This window comes from Pogona vitticeps, chromosome 2, assembly GCF_051106095.1.
Source record: "Pogona vitticeps strain Pit_001003342236 chromosome 2, PviZW2.1, whole genome shotgun sequence".
Taxonomy (NCBI): Eukaryota; Metazoa; Chordata; class Lepidosauria; order Squamata; family Agamidae; genus Pogona; species Pogona vitticeps.
In genome coordinates this window covers 64,144,858-64,168,780 of record NC_135784.1, presented here as the reverse complement: position 1 = coordinate 64,168,780, position 23,923 = coordinate 64,144,858, and the positions used below count along the sequence as shown (strand labels likewise).

The 23,923-nt window shown below is 43.0% G+C and overlaps 1 protein-coding gene across 7 annotated transcripts in view; it reads left to right on the top strand.

Annotated features, from left to right (window-relative positions):
• The window catches only part of COL7A1 (collagen type VII alpha 1 chain), a 156,062-nt gene that overhangs the window by 17,938 nt on the left and 114,201 nt on the right, over positions 1-23,923 (top strand). For all 7 annotated transcript variants that reach the window (XM_072989560.2, XM_078385263.1, XM_078385265.1 and 4 more), the window contains exons 3-19: positions 629-809; positions 1,793-1,952; positions 2,723-2,816; positions 5,047-5,205; positions 5,656-5,819; positions 7,738-7,867; positions 10,281-10,400; positions 12,343-12,492; positions 14,697-14,816; positions 16,335-16,481; positions 17,386-17,502; positions 18,455-18,604; positions 19,212-19,337; positions 19,673-19,819; positions 21,095-21,220; positions 22,466-22,612; positions 23,228-23,353. In XM_072989560.2, the coding sequence (XP_072845661.2) occupies positions 629-809; positions 1,793-1,952; positions 2,723-2,816; positions 5,047-5,205; positions 5,656-5,819; positions 7,738-7,867; positions 10,281-10,400; positions 12,343-12,492; positions 14,697-14,816; positions 16,335-16,481; positions 17,386-17,502; positions 18,455-18,604; positions 19,212-19,337; positions 19,673-19,819; positions 21,095-21,220; positions 22,466-22,612; positions 23,228-23,353 (2,364 nt within the window). The remainder of the gene's footprint in view (positions 1-628; positions 810-1,792; positions 1,953-2,722; positions 2,817-5,046; positions 5,206-5,655; positions 5,820-7,737; positions 7,868-10,280; positions 10,401-12,342; positions 12,493-14,696; positions 14,817-16,334; positions 16,482-17,385; positions 17,503-18,454; positions 18,605-19,211; positions 19,338-19,672; positions 19,820-21,094; positions 21,221-22,465; positions 22,613-23,227; positions 23,354-23,923) is intronic.

The following is a 23,923-nucleotide window of genomic DNA, read 5'->3' as shown; positions in this document are numbered from 1 at the left end:
ATAAGCAACGGAGAATTCCCCGATGTGTTCCCTGTTCTGTAGCAAAAATAAATGGTGTACAGTGACTAGATGGGGGGGAAACCCAAGCTGCATTTTCTCATTAAAACAAGACATGTAGTAGGTACATAGATTCTTGCAATCTGATCTTCTACTGCTTGAAGGTTTACGGGAATGCAGTTGTGCTCCAAAACAAAGCACATATTCCTGGTGGCTGGAAAACTCAATGTGTCAAATTATTATCTTAATGTTTGAGGAGAAAATACCTCATAGAGTCCTGCTGAAATAGAAGTTGTTCTGCTGCTGCTACCCTTGGACCTGGAGCCTCAAGTTAAGGCTCTCTGATGATTTAATTTCGAAGGAATGCAGCATGCATGAGGTACCAAAATAACTTCCTTTGTAAAGGACACCTGACAGACATGCTTATGTATTCCTGAGCAGCTGCAGAACAGTAGCAAAGAATGTGTCATCAGCCTTAGGATACACACAACCTTCCTTTTGGCCCATGTATGTCCAAGCGTAGGCCACACCCAGCTCCTGGAAAAAAAGGGGGGGATGCCTGTCACACATCTATACTGGAAGTTACAGGGATGAGGGGAGGTTGTTTGACTTGGCCATTGTTCCATTGCAGTGGTCTGCACCAATGTTTACTTGGCTGACATGGTGTTCCTGGTGGATGGCTCCTCTAGCATCGGAAGAGCAAACTTCCGCATGGTCCGATCTTTCATGGAAGGGCTGGTTGTTCCGTTTGTCAATGTGGTGGGGGAGAACGGGGTGCGTTTTGGAGCTGTGCAGTACAGCGATGATCCCAGGTGAGTCCTGATCTTGCTTGTCTCTGATATTAGTCACCTTCATAGAGGGTGGGTCTCTCAACCACCATTACTGTATAGTTAAATGGCATCAACCTGTTCAGAAATACTGTAGTGCTGCAAATCAGATGCTGGAGACGAATACCATGCCTGGCAAGTAGATTCCTTAGAGAGATCAGGTTATAGGAACCAACAGGATGCCCACATAGCTTAATAGAGACTTGCAGTGATCCAGCAGGCTTTTTCTTGACAAGAGAGGGTTTTAAGTTTAGCAGCATTCAACCCTCAGCACCTTTGGGCAAGAAAGGAAGAAGCCCTACAGAGCCACTCTCAGTTAGCGTCGACAACACTAGCCTACATAGGTGTGAGTGCACTAGATAGTATATTGCAGCTTCGTATGTTGTTGTGTCCTTGGAGAATTTTTTTATTTTTTATTTTTGCAAAGCGGCTGTGTTTTAAGCAGCTGACTGAACAACATTAGCTGGTCCCCAAATATTGCTGGGACATATTTCTTTTTGGTTTCAAGCTCTCTTGAGATTTAAGCTTGCTCTTTTAAAAAGCAGCATTTATGACATGACCTCTTCTTGTTTGTCTGAGAGCCAACAATTCCTTTTATATGACTTAGAAAAAGCTCATTAGGAACCTCCACTGAGACTTGGACTTTCTGAAAAAAAACTATCTGGTGACACACAATCTGCCTGTAAGAGGAAGTCCTCCTGTAGACCAGGGTGGGGGAATGTCAAGTTTTGGGTTTGAGTGCTTCCACTTGTTAGTGGTAAGAGCTTTATGCTAAAATACATTGGTACTTTTTAGTACCAAAAACAAAGGAAGTTTTTTTACCTTTGTAAAAGGTCTGTCTGGGAAAAGGTCTCTGAAAATGAATTTGGCCCTTGAGGTAGCTGTATATACCACAAGAGAAATGGAAGGCCACGTGTAGTGGGTTTTGCTGCTGCCCTTTCTCCCCTTTAATTTCTTTATGATCCCAGGACTGAATTCACATTCTCCAAGTTCTCCAATGGAACAGAGGTGATGAGGGCTGTCCGAGACATGGCCTACAAAGGTGGGAACACACGCACTGGAGCAGGCCTTCGTTATGTGGCAGATAACTTCTTTGGAGCCAGTCAGATCCGGCCAAATGTTCCAAAGGTACTATGAAAGACTGTCCTTTTGCCAGATGAGAGAGACAGAGAGAGACAGAGAGAGAGAGAGAGAACAAAGGGAATTCCCAAATGGTGCAGACATAAGTTCATGTGACTTCTCACATCTGATGGCTTGTACTGAGTTCGCGATACTGGAAAATACATATATTGAAGCCGGAGTGTTAATGGTTACTGTTTCTGGGCAGGCAAGTAAAGAGAGAACTGTAGAATTCCTAAGATCTGAGAATCTTCCTGTACGCAATATCTGTCCATTCAGGACACAATCTCACTAATGCAGCAAGCACTCAACAAACATGCAAAGACCGTATATCCATTTTCTCCTATCTGGTGCCCTCCAGATGTGTTGGATTCCAGCTTCCATCATTCCAAGTCAGCTAGCAGCTGGGAATGATGGGAGTGGGAGCCAATATATCAATATGTCAGCAGGCGGGAGATGCCTGCTGTAAGTGGTTCTACCAAATTTAACAAATAAGGCACATACTGGAATATTGTGTGACCTTTATGGAATTCAGCAGAAGCTATATGGTGTTTTGAAAGCAGGGGAGATGGCTGGGTCTCTGCTGCATTTTCTGGATAGATGGCCCTTCTCCTTAAAACAAGCAAGACCACCCCCATCCCACCCCCAACATCCCTCATTTTGATTTCTGTACCTGAGCTCTCAGTCAATATGTGTTCAGACCAGGAGCAGTGAAACTTTTAAAATTCAGAAACAGGGACTGATTCAGGGTTCCTTATTACTTTCTCTTCTGCCTTCAGATCTGTATCCTCATCACAGATGGAAAGTCTCAGGATGAAGTTGAACAGGCAGCGATGAAGCTGAAGAATCAAGGCATTAAAGTATTTGCTGTGGGTAAGTGGTTCTTGCATTCATTTCCTGTGAGGGGTTGTGCCCTGTCAGGAACAGCCTTTTTGGGCCTTCCCTCTCCACCCATGCCCCTTCCTTCCATCCTTGGTTCCCACTACTTCCTCCCTCAGGCAGCTGCAGGCTCTGTGCTGGCTGGGTGGAACTAGTTCATGTTTCAGGGAGTTCTTGATTACCACATTAAGACTGGGTAGGGAAGGGGAATATTGGAAGCATTTGATGGAGCCCCTCCACAATTATTAGTCCTGGAAATCCTCCCCTTTGCACAGATTTCACGTGTCCCTGTGATGGTATATATTGGGGGAAAAGGTCAGTTCAGATAAATAGATGTAATACAGTTCTAATGTGATGGTCGAAGCGACCAACATGAATTTGGCCCTGCTCCGGGAGGCAGTGGAGGACAGGAGGGCCTGGCATGCTCTGGTCCATGGGGTCATGAAGAGTCGGACACGACTAAATGACTAAACAACAAAATGTGATGGTTGGGGGCAGTGGAGCTTATAGTAACTTCATTAGCACACTGTTTGACTAGCTTTCAGAACTGCTCCATATGTAGGTATTACCATGATTATCGTATTGTTCTGTAACAATACAGAAAATATAATCTAGAACAGTGGCAGCAAACCTTTTTGGGCTCATGTGCCCAAACTGCGGAAAAAACCCACAAAAATCTAGCAGGTGGTGTGCCACAGCGGTACTGGAAGTGGCGGCGGTAGAACCAGAAGTGGCAGCAGAAGGGGGAATCCCAGGCACGGAGGTGCCTCGAGACCCCACTCTGGATCCACCACCAGCACCAGCTGCTCCAGATCTGCCTGCCAAAGTACCAGCACTGCGGCTGCAGCCGCTTTCTCAGGTTTGGCTGCGGGGGGGGAGGGGAAATAGTGATCCAGCGACTCATGGTTCGCATGCCGGCAGAAAGGGCTCTGCGTGCCAGCTGTGGCATGCGTGCCATAAGTTCACCATTGCTGACCTAGAATATAATTCTAAAATAAAAAAATGAGTTGATAGATTATAGTTGGTTTTGTGTGGCAAGTGTGTAGAGGGATCCTTTCCTTAACAAGGCCATGAAAGTTCCAGGCTGGCCATAGTTCGTTAAAGGAAGAAAAAGCCTCATAGGAATATAAGAAGAGCCATGCTGGATCCCACGAGCAGCTTCTTTAGTGAAGACACTGTTTCTCACAGTGGCCAACTAGACGCCTCACTGGGAAGCTCTCAAGCAGGACAGGAGACCAAAAATACCCTGGTGCTCATGCTTCACAGCAACTGATATTGAGAAACATACTGCCTCCAATACTGGAGATAATTTCTAGCCATCCTCACTAGAGGATATTTGAAGATGCCTGCACAGCAGGACTTAATGAGGGTCTGCCCCGGCCCCACGGGGCTGGACTGTCCATCCACACGTCTTGCTTTGGAGCCAGTCCCACTCATCCTTCCAATCACTCCCAGAGCCCCGCTCAACTGGCCACTCCAGGAAGGGATGGGAGGATGAGTCTCCCTGCATGGTTGCTGAGTGGCCAGCCAAACGGAAAGAGAGCAGCGCTCCAGGCGTGTTTGAAAAGATGAGCAGGACCGGTGCTGCAGCAGGAGGCATGAGTGGACAGTCCTGCCCCAGGGCCCAGACCCTCGTTAGGTCCAGCTGCACGGGGATATTTGTATTCATATGCAAATATAAATACCCCCATCTCTAATCCTGACTAGTAACCATTGAGAGTGGTATAATATACCAGATGAGTGGGATATAAATAAATAAATAAATAAATAAATAAATAAATAAATAAATAAATAAATAAATAAATAAATAAATAAATAAATAAATAAATAAACAACTGAAGTATGAGCTAGCATGAAGGATCAGTACTATCATTGGTATTTTTGCACCAAAGTTGGCATTTCATCAGTGCTGAACTGCTAGCTTGCTTACAGTAGATTCTTGTAGAATTCAGGCAGAGGCCAGCCTCACCCTTTGTGTAGCTTGCAGATATTGTGTGTACTTGTCACTCCCATCAGCCTCCCAGCTCAACATGCTTAAATGGTGCCAAGCCTTGACTTAGCCAGCAATTCAATTCCATTTTGCACTCGTTACTGAACTAAAAGCTCATAGCATATGTCTATGACTAAAAGGACTATGAGGCCTTGAAAGCAGGAAGGATGCAGTGGTTACCTCAGGGAGAATGAACATTAAAGACGATTCTTAATTGTCCTCCCCACTGCTTAGGTATCAAGAATGCAGACCGCAAGGAACTAGACAGAGTGGCTTCCACACCAACCGAAGATTATTCCTTTTATGTCACTGACTTCAAAATATTGGCATCTCTGCTGCCGCTGGTGTCACGAAAGGTGTGTGCCACTACAGGGGGCATTCTACAGATATCAGGTAAGAGGCTTGGCGGAAAAAGATGGTCCTTGGCTTGATTTTGCTATACTTTGGTTCTGAGTCTCTCACTCTGGCAGTGGCAAGAGAAGGATTTGGCCTGCCCCTGTCGTGTTTCCATAGAAACATCCAAGCCTTAAGTAATCCTGGGGGAGGCTCCTGATCAAATCAATGTGATACTTCTTCCACCAGGGTGACTGAGCTCCCATCTTGCTGTTGGTTTAACTTCACCATACCTCACCCTGCAGGTGACTAGCATCCTAGTTCTCCTCCAGTGATTTCTGGTGTCAACATAGCCACTCAGCGTTCTTCACATCTTTCCACTTCAGGGAGGAAAAGAGTAGCTTTTCTGAAATTCTCAGCTTTTGCTGTCTATGCATGTAAGATCAATGACTGTTCTAGCAAGAAGCCTGATTTCCCCTTTCTCTCTCTCTCTCTCTCTCCTTTCTGAAGGAACACAGGCATATACTGGCCCCTCAAACTTGGTCTTTTTGGAGCAGGGAACAAGCACACTGAGAATCCGATGGACTGCAGCCGGTGGTCCTGTCACAGGTTATATAGTACAGTACGTGCCTCTCACAGGCCTGGGACAGCAAATCATAGCTGAGAGGCAGGAGGTGAGCACATCACTTACAATGCAATACAGTGCATGTTTACTTGGAAGTAAGTTAGAGTGGAAAAGAATTTAATTGGGATCAACATTTTCAATTGAAATGTCTATTTTGTACCTCCCCCCCCCCCCCCCAGATCTGTTCATTTTGGAAAAAAAAAGAATATAGACGAATGGGTAAACGTGTAGACCATTGAAAAAGGCACACATACATTAGTTCAGCTGTAAAAATGTGTACAAAAATTATACCTCAAAAATGTGCAACAGTGCTGTCATGGGCAGTGGCAAATCACCACTGATTAATGGCTTCCTCTGCTGATTTCTGAGTGCATGCAGCTTTGTTGGATCATGTGCACATTGCATACACTCCAAAATTTCCTTTGTTCAGCAACAATTTGGCTTCAGTCAGTGACAATTTGCTGCTGATGTCATCTCTATTGTGGAACTGCACAGCAGGATTTTAGCCTTCGATTCCTGTGTGAGAAAAAAGTAACAAAACCAGAACTGAGAGAGTTTTGCATCCCATGTTAAAACCGTTAGTATTTACTTCCAAAGAAGCAGGCTCAGAATTGTAGTTTCACTAGCTGTGATTTGACTCCACGGTGTCCTGAAAAGGGCTTGGGATACACATTCAGGGGCAATCTGTTTAAGTTTGCTTCCTTCCCTGCCCTCCTCCCTTGCAAAATAGAAGTAACCCAGACCCATCAGTCTTTAGACATTTGACTGTTTGTCATGATCGCTAGCAAACATTATCACCATTCTGTATTCTGGAATGGACTTTTGTGATTGTTTACTTACCACATATTTGTACTGTTATTGTCTTTTTTGTTCAGCTGAAGTGTTTTGTTTACATAATAATATGAAATAATGGAATTCTCCTTCCCTTCCCCTTTGTTTTGTTGTAGGGGAGTTTTCTCACAATGTCATTTTTTTTCCTGGTTAGCCCAGCAACTTCTCTTTCTCTTCAGTCTTCACCTATTTCTCCAGTATTTGAAATGTTTTCCTTAGACTGCATTCATTTCCCCCCCTCTCTCCCCCCCTCCTTTCTGACTTTATGAATGAGTTAGTTGTGAAAACTTCCATAGTCCACATTCGGTCCTGTTTGACAGAGAAACTGGGAGCTTCTGGCTAGGAGTAGTAAGGCAGAGGCTGTAAGGTCATCAAGAATGCTATAATTGTCCCCTGCATTATGGATTCTGCCCTGAGTTTGGACTACATGACCTCCATGATCTTTCACAACTATATATTTCTATGACTCATTATCAAGATCGTTTGAAACAACTCTTATTATTTGTTTGTTTATTTGTTTGTTTAATTAATTTGTATACCACTCCATTCTGTTTATCATAAAAGGGACATCCATTTACTGCAAGTTATGGTGGGGGGAAAACACTTTGTTAGGTGATGATTTTGCTGCTTAACTAACCCATCGTATTGGATGCACTGCTGTCCTTGAGATGGGAGTTGCAGGTGGTATTTTCTTGGCCCACTTCCCTAGTTTAAGTTGCTGTACCCGTATTTTCAATTAGCTCCGCAATGAGAAAATGAGGTACTTGTATCTTGTCTGTATTTTCTCCTAGAGAAATTGATATCAGTTTTGGGACAGACTGATGTTGCAATTTATATTGGGAAAACAGGGCAGACGAAAGGGTTAAAGGCTTGCCCCACCGCATTGCTACTCCAGTCGGATGTGGGATGCCCATCTCTCCTGTCTTCGGTATTGGCCCCAAGGTCCCCAAGAAGAGAGATCCTTCTCCAGAGTTTATTGAGCATGTTTCATCATGTGTAGGGAGACAAATGCCGATCATTGCTTCCGGTCTCTTGCACAGTATGCGCAATATTCTGACATGTGACTGGGGTGTGCTTAGCATTAATCATTATGTGCGCATGAAAAAAAAATCAGAGTTATTCTTGCTCTTGGACAGGTCAGTTTGGGAGCTGGTGAAACGAGTACCACGCTGCGTGGCTTGAGGGGAGGAACAGAGTACATGGTCACTGTGATTGCCCAGTATGCCAACAGCATTGGAGAATCGGTTTCTGGCAAAGGACGTACCCGTGAGTAATGAGATCTGCCTTTGATAACACCAGTACTCTGTGATTTCTTTGAGAAATCCTGATACTTGCGTTTGTAATGACCCCTCACAATGGCCTAATTCGCCCTCGCCCAATCTGGTACCCATCCAAGGGGGGGGGGGGGTTGCACTGCAACTCCTCATCATTCCTAGGTATCATGATGACATGTGTGGCACTGCTATGTGCAATAATCCACATAGGGTTTTCCTCCCACTGGAGGCTGGTGGCTCCAGTTTCATAGAGATAATGAATCCACTCTGGGATTTGGCCCACATTTTAAAGGAACTACACAAAGTGCAGGGCCTAGCTTCTGTACAGTTCAGAATAAAAACTGAGTGAGCACAGACACATACACTCATACAAAACTGGAGTTCCTACCATGTGGCTTCCTTTCTGCTATGGAAGTGCTTTCTCTAAAAGGACACTGAAGCAACTGGCTTGGCAGTAGTTTGTTCAACGTGCTTTGCTGGTTAGACTCTTGGATTAGGGTTTAGGGGAGACTCAGGTTCTAAAGTCCACTGAGGTATGAAACTCACTGGGTGATCTTGTGCCAGTCACTTTGTCTCAGTCTGAGACCTTCCTCACAGGTCATTGTAAGATAAAGTAGAAAAGAAGGAGGGAGGAGAGTCATGTACATCACCTTGAGTTTTTTCAAAGAAAAGACAGAATATGCATATAATAATTACAATAATTAGTAACAATAAGTGCAGTGGTTTGATATTTAGCAAATAGTGCTTGATCTGTAAAAGCAATTGACATTTTTCAGCAATGTCAAAGGGGAAAAAAACACATTAAGGTGCCTGAAACTGTCTTTTTATCTGTTCATTAGGACTAATCAGTGTTTAGAGAAGTTATTTTTTTGAGAATATCGCTACCAAAACCTATGAGTCAGTGTGATTTCTGGGGGGTATAGAACAAAATGGTAACTTTTCCAGACTCTGCCACTAGTAGGAAAGCTGCCTGCTAGCTCTCCTTGTTGATACAAAACCATTATGGAAGGTTTATCCCGTTTCCATGGCATGTTGCCGCGCCTTTGGTTGGCGAAGGCAGGCATGCCAGTTCCAGGCCTTCCTGGCTGGATCTGTACACTGGTAATCTCCAGCATCAGTTACTCTCATATGTTAGGCCTGACTTTCAAGGCTTCTTCAAAATTTCAGTTATTTTAATTTGATTTGTTTGTTTATTATGAAATGTGCACGCCTTTGAAAAAGATTTTTTCCCTCAGGGCTGCTCAGCAAGAATACAGCTGCTCGGCTGCTGTCTGAGGCTGGCCCTATAGAACCCATTTGACCTGTTTTCAAGCAGCAGCAAGTCTGGGCTACTTGTTGATTTCCAAGGTGTATTCACAGCACTGGTGCTGCCTTTTCAAAGCCCTGCCTAGCTTAGGACCCAAGACCCGAAGGACTGCCTTTTCCTGCACAGACCTTGCCTGTCTGTTGAGCTCATAACCACATGCTCTTCTCCAAGTGTCCCCAGCCTTTCTGAAAGCAGGGTGGTGTGCCATTTAGCCTACGGTGTCTCTTTGGGGGGGGGGGGAACCACACAAAGAGGCTCGCTCGTACCTACACTTGAGTCCTTTTGATGAAAGACTAAGCTGGTTTCCCTTTCTTGAGCTTTTCTAAACAATGGCTGACAGCACAGCCTTTTAAAGCGGCCTTGCCCCACTTGGATTCTCACGACTCCCCTCAGCCTGACACAATAGGGTCAAGGGGTCAGGAATAAAGGATGATGCATTCCAAAATACCTGAAGGACCAAGTGTAGGGAAAGCTGCAGATAATGTCCTCTGAGAAGTGAGTCCCTACCGAATTCAGTGAGACTGACTTCCAGGTGAGTGGTGTAGAACCGCAACCTCAGTTTGGTTTTACTCCACTTTGCGAGTACTCATGGATGTTTGTTTTCAGTCTCTTCCATTTTCATTATGCTGAAACTGTCTGTTTATGTGTTTTTTGTTTTGTTTTTATTCATTGTTAGGCACCCCTATGGTATATGTTTCTGAGGGGCAGGGTATCATTAAACAAACAAACAAATACAGTATATACAAATTTAGTTCTTTTTCAAGTAAACTCCCACATAGCAATTTGGGATTAAAGCTGGATCCTGGGTTGTAAGACGCTGAACACTGCTACTATCTCCAACGAAAGGCTCATGAGAAGAGCGACTGGGGCAGGCTTTTCCTGCTGAGGAATGATATCTCATTCCTGCTGAGTCCTGACTGCTGTTGTATGCAGAGACGGCTGGCGAGTACGGGAGTACATGAGCTGTGCTTGATCATGAATCTTCTCGTGACACTCTGGAGCAGGATGGGCGGCGTGTCACTGGCCAATGGGACAGGCAGAGCACGATGAACTTTTCACTCTCCAGCTTTTCACTCTTCACACCTTGTTTACATTGCAGAGATCCTGTCTGGAGTGACCAGTTTTCGGGTGTCAGAAGCAGGACCATCCTTCCTTAGACTGTCGTGGGCTGTGGGCCTGGAAGGCGTGCAAGGCTACAGGCTCACTTATGTGGCCAGAGGTTAGTGAAGAACTTGATAAGGCTGCCACCTGGGGCAGAGGTGCAGTGGGTACGGCAGGGAACACCCCAGCCCCAGTGAACTAGATGGAGCCTGGTATCAGTCAGAGCCACTGCAGGAGAGATTTAAGGCTCCTTTGCCATTTGCTGGGTTGAGTCTTTCGGAAGCTGCACCTGGAGCTGCCCTTCCCCAGCCTGCAGCCATCCCAGTGCTTTTAGCCCTGGCATTTCGCCCAGAGCCTCACCTAGTGCACAGCCACACCTGCTGCCAAGGCAGTGTATCTCCATAGCAGAGAATGCTGGCCCCGTGGGCACTAAAAAAGCTGTTGAGCTCAGCAGAACCTTCCTTATGTTGGCTGAGACTTTGCTCTGCAGCTTTGGCCGCAGAGAGCTTATGTGTTTGCTCTCATTGTCCTCCACCTCATTCTAGAGTCTTGTTCTGGCCGTGCGGGATATTCATCTGAGCACCACAGCACAGACAGTTCTGACTCCTGTCCTCTGAAGGAGACTGGTGAAACGTTCGGAAGAACAACCTTCAGAACATGGCCAAACAGCCCGAAAAACCTACAACAACCAATCTGTAGCAATGTTAAACCTCACTGTAAATCTCACAGGTTCTACTCACTGGAAGACAACACTTCAATTTTTTTCAAGCTGCTTCTGTGTGCACATCTAGGGAAGCCATGCCTACTCACAAAAGAGAGGGGGTTGATATTTAAGCCAGTCTCATAAAGAGACAGCTCATGCTCACTACTGTTCATGTGCTGCTAAAATTTTTTCTCTTGGCAAAAACATTCCAGTGTCTCCTGTATTCCATCAAAATCTGGCCTTAACATTTATGAGAAGACTATTAGAAAATCTGTATTATACAGTGGTTCCCTCTAACATATAGCTATGGCTGACGACTGGTATCCGTATTATATGTCCTGTAGAAATGAATGGCAGAAAGGATGCCTTCCCCTGCCTCCTTGTTTTGGGAACTTTCATAGTCTACTTCCAGATCTTGCGACTTTCTGAAAGCTTGAGATATGTATTTCTCTTTTTGCCTAAATGGACAATGAGCAGAAATAATGATGGGATGAAAATTGTGCTTTTTCGGGGATGAAGCAGAAGCTGACAGACCTGTGTGATTAAAACTTTGGCAGCATCATGAGCTGGCATATTAAATACTCTTGAAAGAACAAATGGTTTTATATAAACTTTCTGGTAGTAGAAGGCAAATGAGAGTACTGCAATGATAGGGGTGCTGAATATCATACAGCTATTAGCTCATTTTTGTCCATAAATCTAAATTTGTTTCTTTTCAATAACTCTGTCCACCTGTCCAATAGAGATGATTCAGATGTTGTTCTTTGTACCTCATCAGAACTTTTCTACCAAATATGCTTTATAGCTACTGTTAGCTAGCTCTTTCACAATCTGATGCCCTCCAGATGAGCTTGCCTGCCTGCTGGCTGGGAATGATGGGATAGGATGGGAAGGAAGTGATGAAAGTTGTTGTATTTCCCAGCTGGAAGACACCAAGTTGTGGAAAGTTGCCTAACAGTATTTTAAACCGGGGCCTCTGATCTGCCACATTGCAATAGAATAAGAATTGCCAAGTTTTGCCATTGCTTCTGTCTTGCAGTGAATTCAGGATTCTGTCCCTTTCTCTCAGAAGAGCACCAACTCTTTGTTGTAGGAGTGATGAATCCCTTTATCTTTCAGTCATTGGGCTTGCCTCTGTTTCATGGTCATTAAGTTGCAAGATGAAATTTTCAAAAATGGAGGGACTTTTCTATTACGTTCCAAAATAAGAGGTGACCCTTCCAACCAGTCATGTCACTTATTTGTGGGACCTCTTTGACGGGTCTATTTGCCTCTTACCAGATTTGGGAGAAATATATTCTCATGCTTCTGTTATGTAATTTATTCTGAATTTTTATTCTTCTTTTTCTGCTCAAAGGTGAAGCTGAAGCTGAGGAGGTGACCCTTGGGGCCAGTGCTACATCGTTCTTGCTCAGCAACCTTCGCCCTAACACTGAATATGTTGTCACACTCTACCCCATCTACTCACGACAGACAGTACCACCTGCTGTGGTTCGTGGGCAAACATGTAAGTCCCAGCTGACCTGGAACAGACCTTGTAGATTTGGGAATTGTAAGGTTTTGTTCTCAGGAGGCTTTGCCGTGTTTTAGGAGGACCCGTGCTAAGCTTCATTCAAGGAGACGTTTTAGTGATGGCAGTTGCAGGAAAGACCGATGGCCCTTGGTGACTGCTATGCTCCTGGCTAGCCCTGTGGGAGTGCCCTGGGCCTCCAGGAAAGAGGTCATTTGAATCATTTCCCACAAGTATCATGACAGGCAGGGATGGCTCATGCCCTGCCCAAAATATTGGATTGAAACTCCACACCATCTGCTCCATATGAGCCATCTATGATGATAGCTCTTTCTAAAAGTCGTGTGCTAGATTGTATTTTTGTGCTTGGAACAGTTTTTTCAGGCATCTATTCACAATATGCCATGTAAAGTATGACCTAGAATAATGAACAACATGATCAACAGAATTGGCCCACCAGTTCCATTTGAACTTGGCTGTAGACTCTGAGAAACCAAGGTCCAAGAACACCTTTTTTATTTTTTTGATATAAGCCATGTCTTACGGTATTGGTTGCCTTTATAGGTCAAGGGGTTTTGCAGTCAGGGTGTGTGTTCTGTTGCTGAATGTTAGCTTGTGGGAATTAACCAGGAGAAACTGGTATGTTCCACCAGTGCCCTTTGAGATTTTTTTTCTTTCTTTCCTGAACTGGCCAATTTATGAGAGAAAGCTGAAGGTAAAGGAACTATTGGCTTAAACTATTATGGTGCTCGTGCATCAGTGTCCCGTGGCTATTTCCTAAGCATTAAGTCCTGCTGAATTCATTGGGACTTACTCCCAAGTAAATGTTCACAGGATTATAGCTTCAATGCAGAGGACAAGAGTGGTACAGATTGCAAGGCAAGTTTGATGAAAATGTGGTATTCTTCATTTTATTATGAAGATTTACAGTATGTTTGATCTTTTCTGTTCCCATCAGACTTTACTATTTTAAAACTACTTATGATTTGCCTAAGAAGTATGACAAATATGAAAAGTAAAAAAAGAGAGAGGAATAAAAAAACTTTCTAAAAATAAGAAATGCAATTCATTTCTTTGTTAGTTTAGACTGCGAAGGGGAAGTAAATTTAAGTAACCCTATATTTAACTGAGAGTCATATGTAGAAACATGCCTTTCCAACAAGAAGTATTACAGCACTGAGCATGTAAATGTTTCTGGTTTTGTTAATCCCTTGATAAAAGGTGGCAATGCATGTAACCTCAGCAACACATCCTGTGGGTGATCTCAGCAGCCCCCTCTTCCAGGAAGCACAGTAGGGATTTGAATGCTTAACACCTGTCAATCCAACCTACTGAATTATACTAGCACCACTAGCCTGAGATACTAGGGTGCAAATGTGTCCTGTAATTTTGCTTATGCCTTGAAACATCCTCTTATATCAGTTTCATCCATTGGTATCAGGTGTAAGATCAAGCCTAAAGCAAACAGCATCCTAGAGAAGGAGGGTCCTTAGTGCCATTCTTCCTCTGTATAATTTTGGATGGTATTTGTAGACAATTTCATAACTTTAATGCAAAATTAGCTTGCATCGCTTATCCTTGTTGTGTAATACTCTAAAGTGGCACCACAAGCCCAGTGCCTGAGCATCTTACCTGGCAGGTTGGGGTCTGCTAAACTGCATTTATTTTGTAGCAGAACATATGAGTGGCATGGAGCCTTTGTTTCCAGCTGTTGAATCAACAATTGAGTAGTTTGCCTATAACAGGCAACAGAAGCCCAGTGCCCTGGCCATTTATCTCTGTTGCATGCTAATAAGGCTTAAGTGCCTTAGAAGTTGTAGTCGTTCCCATTTTTTACTGATAGTATTTTATGCATGTGGTGGTCTTTGGGTGGTATTAGGTCTCTGTAGTGTAACAGTTTCAGGATTTTGTTTCTACAGTACTTCAGGCAATTTAGACAGGCATTTTAGTCCAAACAATATTTTTATATATATTTATTATTGGCAGTTTAACATTTGCATGCGTAAACCATCAGTATCCTTGCAACATATTTTAATTAATACATGTAAATAATTGAAGTTGCACTCTTTTATCAACTTTTACATAAGAACTTTAACCCATGGTAGTCATGTTCTCTCACATATGTATGGTGAAATTAGGAATGGAGTATTGAATGGATCTGAAATATAACTTTCTGTGTTGCTTTTTACCTCTCTGGTCAGTGAGTCTGGCAGGAGTGCAGCAACTGTCTGCTCAGAACATCTCTTCCCAAGGTATGCTGGTGACCTGGCGAGGTGTGGGTGGAGCAACTGCGTACCGTGTTACCTGGGGACTTGTCTCAGGTATGTCTTTTTAGCTACTCTCTTTTCCTTCTTCTGTCCCATTGTGAGGGTGCTAGAGCATACGATGAGCAATATAGGCAATGTGGCAGATCTTCTTTTAGACTACTTGACTGACCCACCTGACTTGTATGTAGGTAACTGCTCACATGCTCCCTTAGACTTTATTAGCTGCTTTGGTACGTTATGGAAGCTTAATACAGTAGTATTTATTTCTTCCCAGATATAACAACACCCTTGGTCCTTTCAAGGAGAAAGGCGAATAAAATAAAATAAAATATTTTAAATAGATAAATAAAATTAATAACAAAAACCCAACAGTTATTTTCACATGTTAAAAATCAACAGGATTTGGGCCAGCTGTATAATCAGCTTACTATGTGATTAAGTGATTGGTCTTTGAATGAATCATCACCAGATAATGTCTGTTTCTGTGTACTCTGATGGGAAACTATTCTGTTCAGCCCTTTTAATGCGTAAACTTACTGGTGAATATTAAGAAAATCTCATGAGGAATCAGGAATTCCTCTTGAGTGAATCAGTACTGACACGAGCCTGCAGTGGGCGGACTTGGAAGTGGGGGCCTTGCAGTGTTCCATGTTCCATGGGCTTGTCTACGTGGACTCATTTGGAGCAGGCTGGTGCGGACTAAATAGTGTCACTTAAGACTGGGTAGAGATCTGGTCTACCATTTGGTGCTATCCATGAATTCAAATGGCATACTCCCCTCATGCAAGCCTATTTAGTCTGCCTGGCTGTTGGAAAAAAACAAAAGGAAAAAGAAAATATCCTCTTCCTTGCTCCCTCCTTCCTCCTCTTGCTTCTGGGAGGATGTTTCCAATTTTAATTTTTTTTAAAAAAGTGGCACAGCACACCAACGTTGCCCTAATACATTTTTAAAAACATTTTACTTCCTCTGGTCCACAGAGCAGAGGAAGCATTTCATTTCCCAATATCATGAAGTGGGTGTCTTTTTAAGCTAATGAACAATATGGGAAATGGAAAGAAGAAAGCAAATTTATGTCACAAGCTTGCTTTGGTTCATTTCCAGTGATTACATGCACTGGAAGCAGATCAAAATAGAGTGATCCTACCCACGCTAAACAAAGTAAAAGCCCCTGACAAGGGACCCAGAATGGTGTAGGTCAGGACCCTCTGGGACAGGCTGGTTCAATTCCAGTAATTAGGTCATGTGCACTCTCTAGATGTACCCATCCATTATGGGGATGATGGGGATATAGGTGTTGGGTCTGGGGATAGCATACATAGCCCTATCCCTCATTCATTTGTTCCTGTACCCTCTTTGGCCATAATGACTCACTTAGACTGGAATCTCAAACATCTTTGATATTTAGCTCCGTGTACAGCTTTGTCTTTTATTGCTCTAAATGTGACATACATAGTCTGCAGGCCTTTTTAATGCAGTCATGGGCAACAACACTATGAGAACACTTTCTGGGACATGTCATATAGAATAAATGTAACAGCTATTAGCATTTTTTTACTTGGTGTTTTCTTTAGGTCAGGATACTCAGACAGCTGATGTGGATCCCAGCAAGAATTCTTTCTTGTTGACTGGATTGCAACCCAACACTGATTATGTGGTAACTGTGGCTCCAGTCTACAGGCAGGTGGAAGGGCCCAAAGCTTCCATTAGAAGAAGAACTGGTATGTGCACAAGGGACTGCTGCTGCTGCTGCTACTACTACCTACTACCTACTACTACTACTACTACTACTACTACCTACTACTACTACTACTACTACTACTACTACTACTGCTACTGCTACTGCTACTGCTACTACTACTGTTTTATTGGACTAAATTCAGCAGTACATTTGTGATCACAGCAGAAATGTCTTCCCCTTTCCTTTTCACATCAGCCCTCCACATGGTCCTAAAGCTCTCCAGCGCTGAAGAGTTTTGAAGACCCTTAGAGTGGTTTTGGGAGGTGCATGAGAAACTGGAATGAGAAAGCAGAGCAACTTCTCTCTTGGTTCTACTGGATCCTATTCTTCTGCCACCATTGGATACCGATGACTGTGATTGTAATTTTGATTTGTTGTCAACAGTGCCAGTAGTAGCAGTGGCAAAAGCAATGGTAGCTAAGCAAAGTAGATTAATTACCAACCCATTTATAAACTTGCTTGTCACAGAATAGTTTGTGGAGACGTGACAGTGAAAGTTGGTGCACAGGTTCCATGTTTCAGATCCATATACCAACTCATACCACAGCTATACTCAAAGGGGAGAGGTTAATACAAAATATAATGCAATCTCATGTCGTATTTCTTTGAAGAAATGTAGAAATGGAAATTGGTATGCATATTCAATACAACATCCTACATTTCCAGGATGAAGCCCTACTAAACTTATGCTTTTGAAGAAGTGACCATGCATGCTTTAGTGGTGGATGTTGTGCTGATTGGTTGTCTTCTCCCCACTGAAATTCTCCTAAAGTCACAGGCTCATATTTGAGGCATATTTGGAAGGTGACTTAGTGAATGGTTATTACAATTTTTTCTGTGGGTGAAAAACTCTGCTGACTCTAGTTTGTTTACCCTCTCTTTAGAAATACTTACAGTCCAGACACTGAGAATCATAACTGTTGACCCAACATCCATCCAGGTGGCCTGGAACATCATCCCCAATGCCCGAGGCTATCGGCTGGAATGGAGAAAAGCAACAGGTAGGCTGGTCAGATCTATACAGTGTGTGGAGAGGCTGTGTTGGAAAGGTTGAGAGAGATACCCATGGAAGAGATTCTTTGCTGAAGACTTTCATCTCTCTTTTTTTCCTTAGCCACCTCCAGGTTTTTCTAGGATGTGGCATTTAATAGTCTCTGTTAGGTGTAGCAGCTTCAACTTCTTTAGAAAAGGCTTAGAACAGGAGTGAATGCTCTACTAGGGTTTAACAGCCACACCCTCACCTCTGGCCTTTGGAGGGCCATAGCGACTCCAGCAACCCCACATTTTTAAAAATTCAGACTAATACCTTCTGCCTTCTAATGTTCATCATTATCATTCTAATGCTCTCAGTATTTGGGAAGATGGAGTCTCCCTCCCCCGCCTTAAAACATGGCACGATTGCCGTTTTGCCCCCTATAGAGCACAAGAAGAGTTTCTGAGTCAATATTCTGTTTTCCAGTTTTAGGGGGAAGAGTCTGGTTGGGGGCACTGGGGATCCCTGGAGTTGTGGGATGTGGGCCCCTGGGTTGTTGCTTATTGCCCAGCCCTGGCTTAGGAGGAAAACTCTGGAGTTGTTGCTATTGAAAGTTCTAAGGAGTAGAAAGTTGACAGGCCAGGAGTTGGCAGTCATTGTGACTAAGAAGTCAGTCTTCTTCCACTGTGACAGCTGCATATTTACTCCCTCAAAATCTGTTCCATCCTATTTCTGGATTCATCTGCAAACATATCTATTTTAGTCTCCCTTTTTAATGCAGACTTGAAAAGCATTTAAGTGTTCTAAACACAGTTTTACTAGGGGGTGGAATCTCCACTTGGAGTATTTTCTGAAACACAAGCTGTGTCAGAATATTTAGAGAGAGTAAAAACTGCTGAGTCATTTGCATCGTAACCCTGGAGGTGGAAATTAGGTCAGTCCCTCAAGGATCCTTAACTCTACTTTGTACCCATCTCTAGGCATGGAGCCCCCCAAGATGGTGTCGCTGTCTACCAATGAGAACACCTACACTATGACAGGGCTGCAGCCAGGCACGGAATATTACATCACTCTCTACACCTTATATGATGGCAAGGAAGTGGCCACACCAGTCACCATCTCACAGACAGGTGAGAGAGAGAAAGAGATACCTGATGCCATTTGTTGCACATGTAGTCCTCAAGGAAAACAGTTCTGTAAACAGTGCATCTAGTTTTCACAGCTGGAGAGGATGAAGGACATGGATGTGCATCTGCAAAGTCTGCCTCTTTCAACACCAGGTTGATGTTTTAACAAATATGCTTCCCTGTCTCCGAATCTTACTGCTTAGTGGAGAAATACTTGCCTGCAAAATTAGTTTTATTTTGTTCTGTTGGAAATGGGTTATTCCATTACGGAAATTTCCAGAATAATATTTTTGGCAATTAAACTAAACAAACTGGATTTGGGAGATTTCACTAATGTGGAATTCTTACTGGTTTGGGTCTGCTGGTATTGCCCTTTGGTGTAGAGTGTTTTGTTGTTTTTGTTTTTTTGCTGAGGTTCAAAGTTGAAGTCCAAAGCTTATCATCCCTTACATCATAAGTAAGTCCTCTTCCTCCTCCTCCTCTTCTTCCTTCTCCTCCATAACAAATACAATTGCAGCCCTTCCCTGGTCTCATTACATGGCAGCTCCAGGACTGGCAACTTAGTTCCTCTTGTTGCCTTCTCTGATTTTGTGTTGCAATTGTTTTGCAGGGATAGCATCAGTGGGCACCGTCTCTGACTTAAGAATCCTTGAGACCACAGGAAACCGAGTCCGACTGGCCTGGACGGGTCTCCCAGGAGCCACAGGGTATAAGATTGTGCTACGCAATACCCAGGGTGAGCCTCTGAGAGAGCGAGTGTGGCCTGTTTGGGAAAGTGGCATCGGGCCTGCTGAAGTTTTAACAGCCATAGGATCAAAAGATACAGCAAATAGTTATGCAATGAAATAATATTCCATTCATTGACCCTGGGAAGCCCTGCCCTAGCCAGATAGAATTCCTCACTTGCCTCCTGATTTTATATGCATGTTTCTAGGCTTTACTGTTACCTTTTTTTAAAAGGGGGGTTCTCGGCTCATTACCAGTCAGAGCACCAGCAAGGTAACACCACAAATACATAGCGGAGACAGAACCTGGGACTTGTGCATATGGCTTTTGTGGTCTTTGCTGCAGATGGCACAGAGAAAGTCCGGCGTATCCCAGGCTCCCAAACCACTGAAGACCTAGTTGATCTGAGAGAAGATGTATCTTACGTGGTCCGTGTGTCAGCTCTTATTGGTAATCGTGAGGGTAGTGCTGTTCCTCTCAACATCCGAATCCGTAAGTGTTACCTGGAACCAGGTTAATCCTACTTGTGTTTAATCTATCTGTGTTCCCAAGATAGAAGCAACTTCCAAGTGCATTCTTACTTTGTGAAGACAAATGAGGTTTTCCCCATGGAAAATAAAGTAAGCCACACAGTGGGCAAGGGAGAGGGAGATGTACCTTCTACTTGTAAGGATTTCAGGTGGAATAATCATTAAGATGAATGGATAAGAAAAGTTGAAGTGTCACCTTAGGGCAAAAATTGGCCATGTAGTCGTTTATTTATTATTTATCTTTGTGTAAATGGGGGCTGTCATTTCTTTCTCACAGTGCCTTATGTCATGATGCTCTGTAATTCTTTGGTATTTATGGAAAGGAAAAATAATGTATTTTGGCACTAGCAAAGACAGAATAAGAACAGGAGTGACTTTTATTCCTGAAACTCATCTCCACTGAAAGATGGAAGAAGGCTTCAGGCTTTGCTTATCCCCCTTTTGCATGAACCTTTCCTTCCCATTCGGCCCAAGAATACAGTTCTCATAGTTTCATCCTTTATGTGAATTAGCAGGAACAGCAGCAGCTTGAGATGTGGCAGATAACGTGAATGCTATTTGGTAATTAGATAGATGATGAGTTTTCAGTTTTTTAGTCTGTTTTAATCCTGTTTTAATTAAACTGTTTTAAATGGTTTAAATGGTTTTATATTGTATTTTTAAAATATAATTTTATTGACTGTATCCGACATCGAAATCTGTTGACATATGTACATTAGAAACATTTCCGTGAATAAGCTGGAAAAGATTATAATACTAGGCAACATTGTATGGTGTAGGAAAAGAGGAAGACCAAATATGAGATGGATTGATTCAATAAAGGAAGCCACATCCTTGAGTTTGTGAGAGCTGAGGAGGGCTGTTAATGATAGGACATTTTGGAAGTCACTCATTTATAAGATTGCCATAAACCAGAAGCTACTTGATGGCATATAAAACAATGACAAATAAACAAATAATCATGTGTATACAAATTACTGAAAATGAAAGTTATACAATGCAGTCAGCATAAGGTGCTGGATTCCTGGTATCATCAGAAATATTACTTCTAGCTGTGCTAGAATAATACTCCAAAGTGTGTAATCCAAGATGAAATGCCACTTCTTGCTCCTTATAACTGCTTGGAGGCTTCTGCTATTCCTGTTGTTCCCAAGCGGTCAGTGGCTTCTTGCAACCTTGCCAAGTTCTTCCAGTAATCATGGCACTAGTTCTTTTTCTTTTTTTGTCTTCCTGGCAGGGCCATCATTCATAGGCAGTATATCTAACCTGCGCATGGTGCCCGTGGGAGTGGGTCGTGTCCGGCTATTATGGACTCCCATCCCTCGAGCTACAGCGTACAGAGTGGTGATTGTCAATATGCAAGGTAAGGATTGCTTTGTGCATGTGCGTGCATGCATGCATGTGCATACGTGTGTCCATGGTCATCTGAAGTTAAAGATTAGACTTGTTCAGTGAAATGCTGTGCTCTTTTTTAAATTGGTTCCTTATTTATTTAGGAATATTCATAAACTACATAAATCCAAATATTTTAAATGGTTTACAACAGTCTTATACAATAGACACAATGTAAAAGGAGACATTGAATCAGTAATGCACAATTCCTACATTATCCATATAAAAATAATTACATACTAGGCTGAACTGGGATGGTTTCTGAAGGTAGGTGTATCTTCAAAATGTGCCTTAAAATAAAAGCTATTGGAGCATGTCTGGAATCCGAAAGAAGAGTATTTCATATAATGTGTGCCATCACATAAAATGCTATTCTCTGAATGATCTCAGGAGCCTGTGGCACCATCAGGATGGCCTACCCAGATAATCTGGTCTCAAAGACTGAATAGGCCTGTAAGGGAAAAAGGAAGATAACCAGGTCCCAGGCTGGTCAGGGTTTGAAGATTCAGCAACAGATCCTTAAAATTGGTTCAGTGAAGCCAGAGGTTGACAGTTCAATCCCTCACTATTCCTCCTGTAAGTAGAGCCAGCCTGTGTGGCCTTGGGCAAGCTGCACAGGCTCAGAGTGCCACCAGAAGAAGGGAATGGTAAACCACTTCTGAGTATGCTGTACCTGGAAGGCCCTGGAAAGGTTCTCCATAAGTTAGAAGTGACTTGGCAGCACACGATTATTGTTATTTTTTACAGTTCTTTCAGCAAGAGTGTTGTGTGCTGCTGGAAGGCTTCTCCTCTCACTAACCCAGCAATTCTGTAACAGCTGCAGCTTCTGGACTGGACTTTGGGACAGCTCTACATAAGGATATTCTCAGAGTCCTACCTGAGTTTATTGCTATATGGACCACTGTGACCAAACTATTCTATTTGTGATCTCTGTCTTTATGAACATGGTTGAAAATGGAGAGGGACCTAGAGGAGAATAAGCTTGGGATAGACGTGGAAGTTCTAATCTTTTGAAAGCCGGACAACCGTCTAATGGAAACGGTTAAGCAATACAGGGCACGTGGGGTATGCCTAAGAGTGCTTGAACAAGGGTTCCAGGAGAATAATTATGTCACCTTGTCTGGAGAGACAGAGATGCTTTGTTCAGAGTTAAGGACTGAATCAAGTGAGCCAAACTGCACGAGTATGATCTAATTTCTCTGTACTCTTTCTTCAGATGGTTCTGAGGAGGTCAGACGGATCCCTGGTGAGCAGAGTTTCTTGGAGCTGCAGGACCTGAAGGATGGTGTCACATACTCAGTGCAAATAACAACACTCTCAGGCACCCAGGAGAGCATTCCTGCCACCATTACTTTCCAAGTGGGTAGGTTCTGACTCGGGGGGGGGGCTAGCCTGTTTCATCCTCCTCAGTGGCTCAGGTCTAACTTGCAGACAGCTGTGTCCCTGAGATTTTTTTACCTCTTTAGCTCTGCAAGGACTTCATGACTGGTAAAGGACTGGCAGTGTATACCTTGTTTCTCTCAGTAAGGTTTCAACATTGCTCTAGCAATCCAACATGAAGCTTCTAACAAATCTGTTTATAAGTGACAGCTCTTTAGTAGTACAGTCGTGCATCCCCACTCATGACTTTATAGATTACCATGTTATTACAAGGTATTCTTTGGCATTTCTTTCTTTGTGCCTACATGGAGAGCTCCAAGATGAGAAAAGTAAATTAGCGTTAATAGGTAACTTCAAATTAGTCAGTGTCACTCAGCTTCAACTCCTCCATCAACAGTGTCATGATCATAATGCCACCTCCCTAGCTAATAGAGCCTTTATGGAGATTTCAGAATTAATAGACTTTAGAGAATAAACTTTAGTTTCCCAACAGCTATACAAATTCCCAGTGGTTTGTGATGATGCTGCTTTCTGTGTTTATACAGTACTGTATCTGTTTTTACAAGTCACGCCCTTGATTTCACCCTTGACCTTGTAGAATACCCATCTGTGGGCAGCATCAGCAACCTAGAGGCAGCTGCAGTTGGGCCCAATCAGTTGCGAGTGACATGGAGTCCAGTTGTTGGGGCAACCGGCTATAAGGTGACATGGCGACCAAGAGATGGTGAGTTTTTTCTGTGAATAAAAAATAATATATGCTAATTTTGCAATTTCACATACTTGGAACTTGGCTTTTCATTACTTTCAAGGATGAGAGATGTAAAATTTCTTTTTAAAAAATTCCATTTCTTCCAGGAAAAAAACAGTTGTTCCCTGTTTTTTTCTGGAAACAACATAAATTTTCAGAAATTTTACATCTCTATCCTAGAGTACTAATGGGAAAAATGATATCAGAACCAGGAAAATGAAACTGTATGGGTTTCAGGGGTCTGGATGTAATAGTAGGCAGTCACCTGGAGATTTGTTTTGTTAAAGTGTCTGTAAAATGGCTTGGAAATCTTGTTAAGTTGAAATGAATTGGAGTATCCACAGCAGATCAGACTAGCCTTTTGAGCTTCATGCTCAATCCCATGCTACTTTCTGAAGTTCAGGTTGTGGCAGTGACAAGGTTGTTTTCATTAGATTCATCGGCTTACACCTGGTGATAACGCTGGTGGTTGTCATTCACTTAGTTATAACCTTGAACTGCATTTTCTGTAATACTTTGTCCATGGATATTTCTGTACAAGGTAGC